The 14,168-nt window shown below is 39.7% G+C and overlaps 1 protein-coding gene across 1 annotated transcript in view; it reads right to left on the reverse strand.

Moving 5' to 3' along the window:
• Positions 1–10,047: 10,047 nt before the first annotated feature.
• LOC109927915 (G patch domain-containing protein 8) overlaps positions 10,048–14,168 on the reverse strand; it is a 552,115-nt gene continuing 547,994 nt past the window's right edge. The window contains exon 4 of the mRNA XM_048607894.1: positions 10,048–13,882. Within this exon, the coding sequence (XP_048463851.1) occupies positions 10,048–13,882 (3,835 nt within the window). The remainder of the gene's footprint in view (positions 13,883–14,168) is intronic.

Genomic DNA, 14,168 nt, shown 5'->3' on the forward strand with positions numbered 1-14,168 from the left:
TCCCTAGAACATTACCTGGGTCTCTGGATTAATATTCTAGTGATAATTCCACTAGGCCATTGTCTCCCTCTAACTTTCTCAAGTTCCACAACCGTCTCTGCATTCTACCAATATTGTCCTTATGTGGATCCCAGATTTCAATGACTCCATGATTGGTAATAATGACTTCTGCTACCAAAGGCCTAAGTTCTGGAATTTCCTCCCTAAATGTCCTTGCTTCACCTCACCCCCCCAAATGGTCTTTCCTCCTCCTAAGGTGTTCAACAAAATTAAGACAATAGACCCATAGGAAATGGGAACAGGAGTAGGCTGTTCAATTTCTTGAGCCTGCTCAGCCATTCATTAAAATCATTGCTGATCCAATACTCCATGCATCATTCCTGTTCTTTCCCCAGAACCCTTGATTCACCTACTGATCAGGAATCTATCCATCTCAGCCTTATGTATACACAAGGACTCTGCCCCCGCTGCTATCTATAGCAAGGAGTTCCAAAGATTCACAACCCTCTGAGAGAAGAAATTCCTCTTCACCTCAGTCTTAAATTGGTATAACGTTATTCTGACACTGCACTCTCTATTCCTAGACTCTCCCATGAGGGGAAACATCCTCTCAACATTTATCCTGTCAAACCCCTTAAGAATCCTATATGTTTCAATGAGATCAACTCTCAATCTTCTAAACTCCAATGAACAGAGTCCCAACCAGTTTAACCTTTGTTCATAAGACAAACTATCCATATTGGGGAAAACAGATAAAGGCGAGCTGATGAATGCAGTATACTTAGATTTTCAGAAGGCTTTTGATAAAGTTCCCACAGGAAGCTGGTTAAAAATATTAATGCTCATGAAATAAGAAGCAGTGTACTGGCATGGATTAAAGATGGCTAACAATCAGAAAACAGAAAGCAGCTATAAATGGGTTATTCTTGCATTGGCAGGTTGTGAATAATAGGGTATAGCAAGGATCAGAACTTAGGCTACAACTGTTTACAATACATATCAAAGGTTTAGAGGTGGGGACAAAACATAATATTTCCAATTTAATTGATGACACAAAACTAAATAGAAATGTATGTTGTGAGGAAAATGTTAAGCAGGTTCAGACAGAGTTGGACAGGCTTAGTGAATGGGCAAGAACCTGGCAGATGGAATTTGCTGTAGAAAAATATGAGGTCATGCATTTTGTGGGAACAACAAGCAGATGTTCAGTGTGTTTCTTAAATAGTAGGTGGTTGGAATAATATTCGTGTACAAAAGGACCACGTATCCTTGTTGATAAGTCACTGAATGCTAACATCCAGGTGCAGCAAACTATTAGGAAGGCTAATGGCATGCAAGCCTCTATTTCAAGGGGATTTGAGTACAGGAATAGAGAGGCCTTGCTTCAATTATACAGGAGCTTAGTTACACAACACTTGGAGTACTGTTTGCAGCTTTGGTCTCCTTTTCTTAGGAAAGATATTAATGCCATAGATGAAATGCAATGAAGATTCACCAGACCTGTTTCAGGACTGTCCTAATTAGGAAGATTGGCCATGTATTCTCTAGAGTTTCAAAGAATAAGAGGATGGCATTGAAACCTACAAAATGCTTAAATGGATGAACAGGGTAGATACAGGTAAGTTTTTCCTCTGGTGGGACAGGGAGGCACAGTTTAAAAATAAGGGAGATAGCGCTTAGGTCCAAGATGAGGAGATTTTACCTTCCTCAGAGGGTTATGAACTTTTGGAATTCTCTACCACAGAGGGCTGTGGAGGCTCAGTGTTCTGTTTAGAGATTGATAGATTTCTGATCAGTAATGATGAGTAGAAGGCATTGAAGTGTTTGGTTAGTCACGATTATAAGGAATGGCAGGGACAGCTTGATGGCTGAATGACTGAGTCTTGTCCCCATATTCATTAAAATCAAACTCTTTACACCAACTTTATAGGGCCTGATATCAAGATGTTTGAAAGTATTTGAGAACTGCCTTGGGATGTTTTAATTAACTAAAAGGTGCTATATGAATGTAAGCTGCTCTTGTTGATTTTTGATTTAGTGCGTATGTGGGGGAGCATTCGTATTTACAGCTTTTGATCTTACAATCAGAATACTGGACAGAGAACAGAAAAGTACAGAAGCATAGTGGGGGAGTCGGTGAGACCTAGCATAAATTTGGAGACTGTTTTGTGGAGCATTTGCCGTCTGTACACAACAAACATCAACACCTTCCGGTCACCAACCATTTTAACTCCCCCTCCCAATCCCTGGACAACATGTCCATCCTGGGCCTCCTCCAGTGCCACAATGACACCACCCACAAACTGGAGGAGCAACACATCATATTCCACCTCAGGAGCCCACAGCCCGATGGCCTGAACATGGGTTTCACCAGTTTTAAAATCTCCCCAGCCCCAGCCTCATCCCATGTCCGACCCTCCCTCTCATCCCTGCCTCCTTGACCTGACACAACCTGTCCATCTTCTCTCCCTCCGATCTGCCCCTCCCACCTCACTGACCAATCACCACCACTCCCTACCTACAGTCACCTATCACCATCACACCTACATTCCCCTGCTCCAGCCCTCCTCTCTCTATTTATTGCTCAGCTCCCTTCCCCCTCCCCCATTTCTGAAGAATGGTCCTGACCCGAAATGTCAACTTTCCTGCTCCTCTGATGCTGCCCGGCCTGCTGTGTTCCTCCAACTCCACACTGTTGTCAGAAGCAAAATGGGTCTGCTACTGCCATGGACAGGACATTTTCCTGGGGCTTCTGAACCCTGAAATCAAGTCCTAAGACGAATCAAAAGCACACTGTGTAAAAACAATTACCTTTGTAATTTTCGCAGGGGTAATCAATCAAAGGGAGCAATTGTCAACTGCTTAGTGATGGCAGGCAGGCTCTCAAAGGTGGGAGGCAAATCAGAGTCTGTAGCTTGAAAGAAACAACAACAGGGAGGTAATGGTGGTTAGGATCACCTTCACAGAGTGGTCAGTATCTGTTGCTGCAGCCAGGCAGGTAGCAAAATCCTCTGGGTCAGCCTACAGTACCAACAGGCCCTCAAGTCCCTGAAATGTGTAGGCTCCTGAATGCCAAGTGGAATAACTATATATTTCCCTGGTCATTAATACTTTAATTACTGAATAACTCCAATACCCTAAAATCCATTAAAATAAAAGCTGTATTTCAAATCATTTTTGGCTGAAAAAATATATATTTTGCAATAAACATTTCTTTGAATGTATGGCAAAGTTAACTTTCTCAGCAAAACTAACCTGTGCAATATTATGGTAACTTGTTTATTCTATTCTTTATAGACACGATGGGCTGAATGACCTCCTTCCACACCTGAACAACTCTGTGATTCTGTGATCTTAAAAACTTATAAAATTTCTTATTTATAAATTTGCAAACTTGTTCAGAAAAAGGTACCAGAATAATATTTATGTTTTGGGTGTTGAATCGCCAGCGTAATTAAGTCAATGTACTGATCCAGAAACATTTACTCTTTTCAAGGCGATGTAGGATATATGAATAGACAAGAATCTCATTTGGTGCAGGAATATACTATTGAGTCCAATAGGCCTGATCTACCACATTCCACACTCCAGCCAACTCTCATTAACTGAGCTTGTTAAGAATCTATCAATCTCTGTCCTGAAAATATTCAAAGGCCCTGTTTTTGCCACCTTCTAAGGAAAAGAGTTCCAAAGGCTCATGATCCTCTATGAGAAAAACATTCTCCTCAACTCTGTCTTAAACGGAAGGCAGTAGTAGGGTTGGAGGAGGTGGCGGGGAGGCAGCCTCATTGTGAAACAGTGATCCCCAGTTCCAGATTCTCCCACTAGAGAAAATATCCTTTCCACATGCGCTCCGTCAAGACGCCCCCCCCACCAGGATGCAATATTTTTCAATCACGTCACCTCTTATCCTGCTGAACTCCTGTGCATACAATCCTCACTGTCCAATCTTTTCTCATAAGGCAATCTACCCTCACTCAGCCTTCCAAGTATTTGACAAGTAAATCGTTTCTGAACTGTTTCCAAACCGTTTACATCATTCCTTAATTTAAGGAGACCAACATTGTACATGGTACTACAATCATGTAAAATAAAGAACTGCAGATGCTGGAGATCTGAAACGAAAACAGAAATTGCTGGAGAAACTCAGCAGGCCCAGCAGCATCTGTGGGAAGAAAGCAGTTAACATTTAGACTCAGGTGACTATTCATCAGAACTCTGTACACAGAACTCAAGTATGATCTCCCCAATGGCTCGTATAAGTGAGGCACAACTTCCCTACTTGTATATTCAATTCATCTCAAAATAAATAATAACATATTAACTCGCTTTATTTCTTGCTGTACTGACGTACCAAGCTTTGTGATTGCATGAGTACACCCACCTCTCACCATTTCGAAAATATGCTTTTTAATTATTTTTTCATGCCAAAATGGGTAGTTTATTCCCAAATTGTATTCCAGCTAACAGATCCTTGCCTATTGACATAACCTATCCATGGCCCTTTGTAGCCTCCATATTTCCCCTTCACAATTACTTTCCTAGCTATCTTTGTGTTAGCAACAAATTCAGCAACCTTACCTTTGATCCCTTCTTCCAAGTCAGTTATGGAAATTGTAAAAAAAGTCAATGCCCCAGTGCTGATCCCTGTGGCACACTCATTCTTATACCTTGCCATCCAGAAAGTGACTCATTTATACTAACTCTCTTACCTGTCAATCTTCTACCCATACCAACAACAGCGCATTAAGTATATGAGTTGGGAGGTCATGTTGCAACTGTACAGGACATTGATTAGGCCACTTTTGGAATACTGCATTCAGTTCTGATCTCTCTGCTATAGGAAAGATGTTCCTAAACTTGAAAGGATGCAGAAAAGATTTGCAAGGATGTTGCCAGGGTTGTAGCCAGGGTTGTAGGATTTGAGCTATAGGAAGAGGCTGAGTCGGCTAGGGCCATTTTTCCCAGAGTGTCAGAAGCTGAGGAGTGATTGTATAGAGATCTATAAGATCATGAGGGGCATGGATAGGGTGAATAGCCAAGGTCTTTTTCCCAGGGTAGGGGAGTCCAAAATTAGAGGGCATAGGTTCAAAGTGAGAGGGGGATGATTGAAAAGGGATCTGAGTGGCAACTTTTTCACGTGGGCGCTGTATGTGTATGGAATGAGCTGCCAGAGGAAGTGGAGGAGGCTGGTACAATTACAACATTTAAAAGGTATCTGGATGGGTTGGAATAGGAAGGGTTTAGAGGTATATGGGCCAAATTCTGTCAAATGGGACTAGATTAATTTAAGATATCTGGTCTGCATGGACATATTGGACCGATGGGTCTGTTTCCCTGCTGTACAACTCTATGTTACTCCTGTGCCTTGAGCTTTTATTTTCTGTGAAAACCTTTGATGTCTCACCTTCTCAAATACTTTCTGAAAAGCTAAGTACAGTACAACCACCGGTTCATCTTTATCCACAGCACATGTTGCTTCCTCAAAGAAGTCGAATAAATTGTTAAAACATGATTTTCCTTTCAGAAGATAACGTTATTACTGTAAAGTACCAGCAATGTCTGCATTAACTGAAAGACGGATGAAAACTTTCAGATCTAAGTTGGTCTTTAAATGGGTTTATGTGACAAGACATTATCTCCAATGAAGGATAGAGATGCACTATGACCCAGCTAAAAGACATTTGTCACAGAATTGCAACTTTGTATTTGCACTGTAAGACAGCCAATTAACAATGTCAAATCTCAAAAAGAATTAGCACAAATGTCATATGAGACGATGTCATTATGTCTGACCAGTTTCACATGACATTTGTGCAATTTTCTTTTGAGTTTTGAGTTAGTTAACAAGCTGTCTTACAGTGCAAATACAAGGCTGCGATTCTGTGACAAATGTCATTTTGCTGGGTCAGTGCACACCTGTGTCCTTCAGTCTGTTTGGGAATGTCATGTAAAATGAACCCATTCAAAGACCAACTGAGATCTTAAGTTTTCCCTCATTCTTTCATTTCATGCTGTCACTGCTGCTAACCGAAAGAGGTTTCACTGAAGGACATATAGAAGGTCAGGATTAATGTAAAAGCTACACCAGATGCTTTTTGGTGACACCGGAGGCCTTAAGACAAGCACAGTAATGTCAAGAAAAGGTCAGAAGATATCATGCTTTGCATGCAGACTGCCTTTTGAAAATGTTGAATTCAGTTGGAACTACTAATGTTCTGAAACAAGCAACTGTGCAAACTAAAACGAACCTACCTTTTTGCAGATGATTGTGCCAATCCACATTGAGTCTATTACATACAAACTACTCTGACAGTGTTATTCCTGGGTACATGTAGTAGATATGCCGAGAGCAAAAAATGATCTGTGTTTGCTGTTCTTCTCTTTACACTGGATTTATTTATTTATTTTTAAAATGGCTTAAGAAGTTTTGAGTATCAGCTACTTTTAAATCTCTCTAATTGGCAATGTGGTTATGCACTTGTTCTTGCTGACAGTTTAATAAATTAAACAATAATAATAGGCATTTGTCTGAGATAAGATCACAAAATAAATTCAACATCTAAACTTAACAGCAATAATCAGTCAAAGCAGGGGCATAATAGTAATGTCGATGGACTATTAATCCAGAGCCTCAGGCTAATGTTCAAGAGATACGGGTTCAAATCCTACTACAGCAGATGGCGAAAGTTGAATTCAATAAAGTCTGGAATTAAAAAGCTAGTCTAGTAGTGACAGTATGCCGATCATCATAAAAGCCTATCGACTTCACAAGTGCCTTTGAGGGAAAGAAATCTGCCGTCCTCACCTGGTTTACATATATTTGGCTCCAGACTCACAGTAATGTGGTTGACTGTTAACAACCCTCTGCAATGACCTAGAGAGTCAAATGGTTCAAGGGCAACTAAAGACAAGCATCAAATGCTGGCCTTTCCAGTGATAACTGCTTTCTAGTGAATGTAAGTGGTGAATGGTGAGCTATTGAGCCACATAAGTCACAGAATTGAATCTTAATAATTGCTGAGTTGATCAATTATTGCCAATTATGGGATAATCACAATCAGCCTTGATGCCCCTGAATTGCATAGTGTGTAATTTAATCTTGGTGGTGGGTTGTCATCCCATTTTGTCTCTGTTGGGCAAGGTCCAACAAAAAAAAAGTGTTTAGCACGCATTTTACTGACCTGTGGACCTCCCGAACACCAGTGATGAAAATCCTGGACCCCAGAGAACTGTTGGCCAACCAGAATTTGATAATTCTGTATTGCTGGTGATGATACCAGAGGAATGTACCCAGGGAAAGGCAGATCACTGAAGGATCCAGGCCACAACTGAGGGAGGGTGACATGGTGATCGTAAGGAGGGAGTCAGCAGTTGGTTGGACAGTGTGTGACAGGGAGCTCAGAGGAAAAGGCAGTGGGATCACCTTTTCACAGGCCAGCCCTCTCAATCAGAGAGCCCTTGAATGAAAGCCCTTTACCAGAAGTCTGAATTGCTTATCCATTTCCCCATTTGGCAAATCGCCATCTATCACAGCTTATATACTAGCAGTGATGGGTTGAAACCTTTGAGTGGGCTGTAATTATCCACTTAAGGATTTCAATTACCATCTGGTTGGTTAGGCTTGTCCTTTCATCCTGTATTTAACCTGGTGGAGGTGAGGAGATAGTAGGGTATGTAACCCTGCAATATCTCATCAAATCAAATGTTTCTCCCATCTCTATACCTGCCTCCAAGTTGTGGGAGGAGGCATTAATTTCACCCACAGAATGAGAACCAATATTCAAATTGTTATCTATCTTATTGTGGGATGAGCATTTAGTGAGTTAAAATAGTTTTTACTGAGAATGGATATTTTGTATATGTGAACCCTAGTTAAGGCTATATAGTTAATGTTAAGGCATTGATGCAATGTATGAAATTCAATCACGTGTTTGATAGGCTGTGAGATCAGCTTCTGCAAATCCATTATACTTCCATTCATTGATATGCTCTAGTTGCTTGTGTTTATTGTGATAAAAAAAACTGTAGTATAACCATGGAGCAGAAGGTCAATATAATAAATGTACTTGAATCATTAAAAGCAATTGTAAAGAATTAAATGTGCTTTTTGGCTCCAACTTTTTTTTTCGATGTCACAGGCACAGTTCTTTGATATATTGTTATTATTTATTAGTTCTTTGCGTGGAGTGTAGAGACCAAAGGCATAGTTAGTATAACAGTGAGCCACAATAGATGATATAGTATCGTAATATTTCATTAAACACTTGGTTTTGTATTTATACAAGTGCATGTGCCTTCACTACAGATTTTAAAATAAAAAAAATCAAAAAAATAAAACAATTCCAATGTTTCATTGAAAATGTGAACAGAAACCTGCTCAACATACTGCTGAATGGTGAGCCTGACCAGGACTGAATTTGCCTATGCTGGTATCCAGCGCTGAACAGTCTGCTGATATTAATCTAACCACATACAAAAATGATTGATTACTTTGAGCTGCTGTTGCTATCATTACCCCACTGTCCACATGAGGTAAAGAGAGAAAACTGGAGAAAAGGAAGAAAAATCTTTCCTAAAACTGCACTTTACATAAAAGAAGCACACCCAGGTACTAATTTGTCGGGAGTTTCTTACATGCTAAGTGACCTTTTGCTTGAATGTACTTTGAAGTGTTTATCACAGAAGAGACTGTTTGGTGATTGGGGCTATAATTGGTGCCAAAACTCAACAGGGTTTGTGGGTTCTACATGATTGAATCTTTTGTAAGAGTACATCAGTGAATGCCTACATTTGCAGCTTAAATGCTCCATTCTGCTGACAACGTGTACTAATATACTCTTTATTCCTTCTTGTAATATCAGGCCTGCCACTGTTCTGACAAGCTATGATTTACTCAACAGTCTCTCAATAAAATGAATGGAGTTACTGTAGTGTCCATGCGGTGCTTTATGAAAAATGCCTTACAGTACAGGCAATCTTTTAAAACCACAGAAGCTGTATCTTAGTGGAAGGTAAGATCTTCACAGTTTAGTGCATGCTGTAAAATAGGTAAGTTTAGATTGGAACCCAAAGTTGTTTACCTTTACAATTTACATAAAACGTAACAACTTCATTCCAGTCGGTTTTGCCACAATTTATTTCCAACTCCTGCCATATAACAATCATTAATCTTCAGCACAGAGTATCATACAGACACTTTGTAAACCCTAACAAATTTCAAGACAACTATACAATACATGAAATAAAAAGATAATATTCCTGGTTGGGAGAATATCGTACAGATTTTTATTTTTAAAGTAATGCTTTACTGCATTGACTTTATTTACATTAGGAACTACATTATGTACAATATCATTAATTGATAGAACCAAATATATTATGGAAAAATATTATTGCATTATTTAGAACTATATTCCCATTTTGTATGGAAAAAAAACTTAACAACGCAGCACTGCAAGTACTGTATTCAGTGCAATTCTATCCACTTACACTGCACTCTGCTTTATTTTTACACAAAATACAAATGCTTTAAAGATTACATTTTTCAAGTCAACCAAAAGTCTAAAAAGCTATTAACAGCATAAAATACAAATGTAATACATTCAAGTTAACTCAGAAAGAGCATATCTGGAGAATAGTTATATGGAAATTTTGATATGAATCCATACATTGGATTTGAAGCATTTAAAATTGTGAAGATGATCAATGACCCAAGTATTCTAACAAAAGGCTGCTCTATCCTAAGGGCAAATTTGAGAAGACCATCTGAAAAATACCATGATACTTTCACATAGTTATTGTTAATACTAAGGCAAATGGAATCTAGGACATTAAAAGCATATATAATGCACAGGGCATTGAGTTGTCACCATCTAAGAATTTCATTAAAAGCAAGTCTGACAAGAACCCACATGAAATACCTCAGCTCAGGAAGACCAAAGTCATTTGCAATATATCCTTTTAGCTACTTTTTGCCACTACCATGAAGAAACCAAGGTATTTAAGACTGGTCTTAACATCTTATTAACTTCTGAATAGTTTCTCTCAGGTGTTTGGAGTGGAGCGATGTTGCAGATCATGTCCTGGGAACAGAGGATGAAGCAAAGGGTGAAAATGAATAGCTGAAGCAGCAGCTGCTGCTGCAACTGGGTGAGGGGCAAATAGAGTCGGACAGAGAGTAGTGTGTGGCAGTGGGTGAAGTGCCAGCTGGGCTGGGTGGATTGCCGCTGCAGGGACGAAATGCAGTGGGTGGCCAGCTAGGAATGTGGTGGGGTGAGCAGGAAAAATAGAATGAGTAATTGGAGAGAAGGTAAAGGGTGTGATATGTGGCTGGGTGATATGGTGAAGCTGTGTCATCGCTTGCTGGTGGGCATTGGGGTGGAGAGCAGCTGTAAGAGTGGCCGCAGCGTGATGTTGGAGGAGAGTGTGGTGAACAGTGGTAACTGTAGCAGCAGCAGCGGATGGCTGCTGAATGGAAACAGGCTGAAATGCTGGCACTGGAGAGAAAGCAAGCGACGCAGATGATGGGAATGTCTTAACCTGTTTGGCGAGAAACTGTTGCTGGATATGTTGCTGTGCCTGTAATTGCAATTTGCTATATTTCTCCATTTCTTCGGGTGTGAAGGTTATAGGCTGGCTAGCCAAAGCGGTTGAGTTTGATTTAGCAGTCTCCATGAATGGACGATCCATTTTGTCAACATTCTCCGAGTTAGTGTTGTAATAATCAAAGGTAACGTCTCCCACTGGAACAGAATTTGTATCACTAAAATCATAAAAAGTCATTTGGGAATGTTCCTCTTTGACCACCATTGAACTATTGTCGAAATCATCAGTAACACAGGAAACAACATTGGACATATTTTCAGGGACTGGGGTCACATCTTCTTCAGCAGGCTGGACTTGATATATAGTCGGGCCTATCTGTTCATCCTCGGCAGTTTTTATTAGACTGTTCATTGATCCTTCTTCTACGTCTGTTTTATCCTCATGTACTTCTTTCAGAAGAAGGCCCTGTTCTTGGTTTGTAGTCGACGCTGTTTCATTTTCAGTCCATTTTGAGTTTTCAGACTCATCTGCTTTGTCAATGCTAACCTTTTTGCTTCTATCATCATTTTTTTCAACTACCTTTTCTGTTGCAGCTAACTTTCCAATTACAGACAACAATGTCATATTATCCACAGAGGGAGGAAGTCTGGGGCTGCAATAACCTTGTGCAGGATAGTTCAGGTTTAAATCTAGTGAAGTCGATGCTGATGTTAAGTTTCCTGCTGTATTTTTCCCTTCTTCAATTTTGTTACATTGCAGTTTTTCTAACAGGTGCTGTGTTACCTCGGATTTTTTTTCATCTTTAATCATTTCCTTCAAATTTAGAATGGGGCAACCAACGGTATAATTCTTCTGGAATAAGCTGGGTGACATCGAGCTGTGATTCTGTATTATATCTTCATTCTTTATTGTTCCATGGAATTTTTCTGTTCCTCTTTGTATCTCATGACAGTCACTATAGCATAGGGATGATTTTATATGATACACTCTGTCTTTTGAGAAAGATGTGGAACTTCTGTGTCTAGCCTCATTAGATATATCTTTCCTACACTGTTCTTTGTTTCGAGAACATGACCTCCTCAAACTAGGATGTCTACTGCTTGAGTAATCTTTAATGGGACTTTCTTGTCTATTCCAGCTATGCCTTGACCTGCTCCTATATCTGCTTCTACTTCTGCTGTGATGTTGGCTACTGCTAGAATTTCTGCTTCTGCCGTGAATTCGGCCTTTTGTACATGAATGAGTCCTACGGGTGTTGTCTCGGCTTCTGCTTCGGCTGACACTTCTTTTCCTATGGTGATGGTCATTATCAGAGGATAATGATGACACTGATGAATAGCTGTACCTGTTCTTTTTACGCTTAGAATGACATTTGTGATTACAATGTGACCTTTGATGCATTTTTGAGCAATACCGAGACTGACTTCTCTGACTGTAATCACTTGATCTATCAGAATAATTTCTACTACTATGACTAGTCCTACTGCGGTCACTTGAGGTATCAGAAGATGACCTAAATGATGAGCCATGGGAAGATGAATAGCTTCTGGATTTTCGGCAATTACTTCTGTTACTTTCTGAGCCATCTTCATAGCTACAATGTGAAGATGATTTATGGTCCTCTCTGTGGAGTTCCTTAATGCTACTGGTCTCATTGCAGTTCAAATTTAGGCTGTTATGTCTGAATTTGTGCATCTTTTGGTTTTCACACATTTCTTTGGAACTACTTAAAGAATTATCTGGTGAAATCTTCTGTTTCTTGTTGCTTAAACCAAGAGGAGAAACTGATGGTTTCTTAATAACACTGCTGCTGATGTGCTCCAGTTCCTCATTTGTGCTGGAATTCCCATCCTGTAAAAAGCGTTTTGGGGTTAGTTTGGAATATTTTTCCTCTTTCAAATCTTCCTCAGTACTCTGCGATTCCGGGTCTGTTATTTTCAAAGCATATTTATCCTTTTCTTTCAGATTATGTTTGTACCTTTTCCCTTTTGCTTTTTTGATCACATTTTCTACATAGCCATTCTCAGGTTTCTGCTTCAATCTCTTGTCAGTTTTGTGGTGGCGCTTCCTTTTCTTTGATTTGCGTGATCCTATTAGTTTTCTCTGCTTCAAATCTTCCTCAATCGCCACACTTATATTTTGTGCTTCTCTTATGCCAGCTCCATTGTCTTCGTTAATTGCAACAGCTACATTATGCTGATGCTCCATATTAGATTCTGGCTCTGTGGTCCCATTCTCTCGATTTTTGTTTCTTGACAGTTTAAAATCAAAATACAACGGATTGCAGCTGTACGAGATGGACGGCTCAGTCTGTGTGAACAGTAGAAGTTCTGACGGCCATTGAAGTATTGTTGATCCGTCTCTACTTAGCACATGAAGGAAGGGCCCAGTTATTGGCTTTGGCTTGTGTGATGATTCCAGCCTGCTCAACTTAGGTTCTGTCTGTTTCTCACTAAACGTGGACAATGCTTCATTTTTCATCTTGCAAGTATCCTGATCCAATGTTTTCCCATCCTCTTGATTGGGTGTCTGCTGACAAGCGAGATAATTTAATTGAGGTGCGGCCATTTTCTTGGTATCTCTGACCTCATGCTGTCCATCTCCAATTTCAGAGATCTCACGACATTTGAAGTTACTGCTGTCAGTATGAAACCCTTTGTTTTTCTCATTGTGGACCGACAGTTTGCCTGCATCTGTTGTCTCAGATGATTTCATGAATAATAAGAAAGGGAACTTTGTCTTGGTTTTGTAAAGTGTAGGAGTATAACAATAATATTCCTTTCCTTCTTCATCCTTATTTTCCTTCAACATCAGTGCCTTCAGCTTTTTAACTCTTGCAAAAGGATTGCTCCCAATGCCACTGTCCATCTGAGACTGTTTCATTTGCTCATTATTTTCGGTGCATGCCATGCTATTTTGTCCTCCAGGTACACCTAACATTGCTGGTTCAGCTTTCGCTTTGCAATTTTGAGGCTCGTCCTCACTTTGCTTTTCTTCAATGGTATCATCGAAAACTGAAGCTGATGACTCTAGCTTCACAGGAGCTTTTTTGGAGAAAGAAAATGAGATACTACCCTTGTGGACGGGGATACATGAGCTGCTTTTATTTGTGAACAGACTAAAGGGCTTTAAGCCTAACTGGCTTTGTACTTGTGCTGTAGATTGCAGGCTATTTTCCAAATTCTTTTTCAGTGCTTCTTTTTTGCATGAAGCCCTGGTATTGCTCTTTCTTCCGGTATCTCTGTCTTTGGCAACGGTTCCAGCAGCAACTCTTTTTGAGTGACTGTCAATGGCCACTGTTGCAGGTTTGAACATAGGGCCACTTCCTGGAGCACTGCATAAAACCAAACAGGTGAGATAAGTGACCTTATAGCAATGAATGAGAATAAAATGAAAAATGTAACATCATTTCATATTTGATTCTATTATTTGGATAACTGCCGAGATAATTTCTTGCAATTTCAATATCTTTGAGTGTTCCACTGGTCAATAATTATGAAAAAAAATCCTTTTTATACTTATTACTTAAATATACATTAATGTTCATATTTTGTCCATTATTATCAACAAGATATAGTTAGTGAATATTAGTTGGTATGATAATATAAAAAGTGTTGTAT

Source organism: Rhincodon typus, chromosome 2 (assembly GCF_021869965.1).
Source record: "Rhincodon typus isolate 14 chromosome 2, sRhiTyp1.1, whole genome shotgun sequence".
Lineage (NCBI taxonomy): Eukaryota > Metazoa > Chordata > Chondrichthyes > Orectolobiformes > Rhincodontidae > Rhincodon > Rhincodon typus.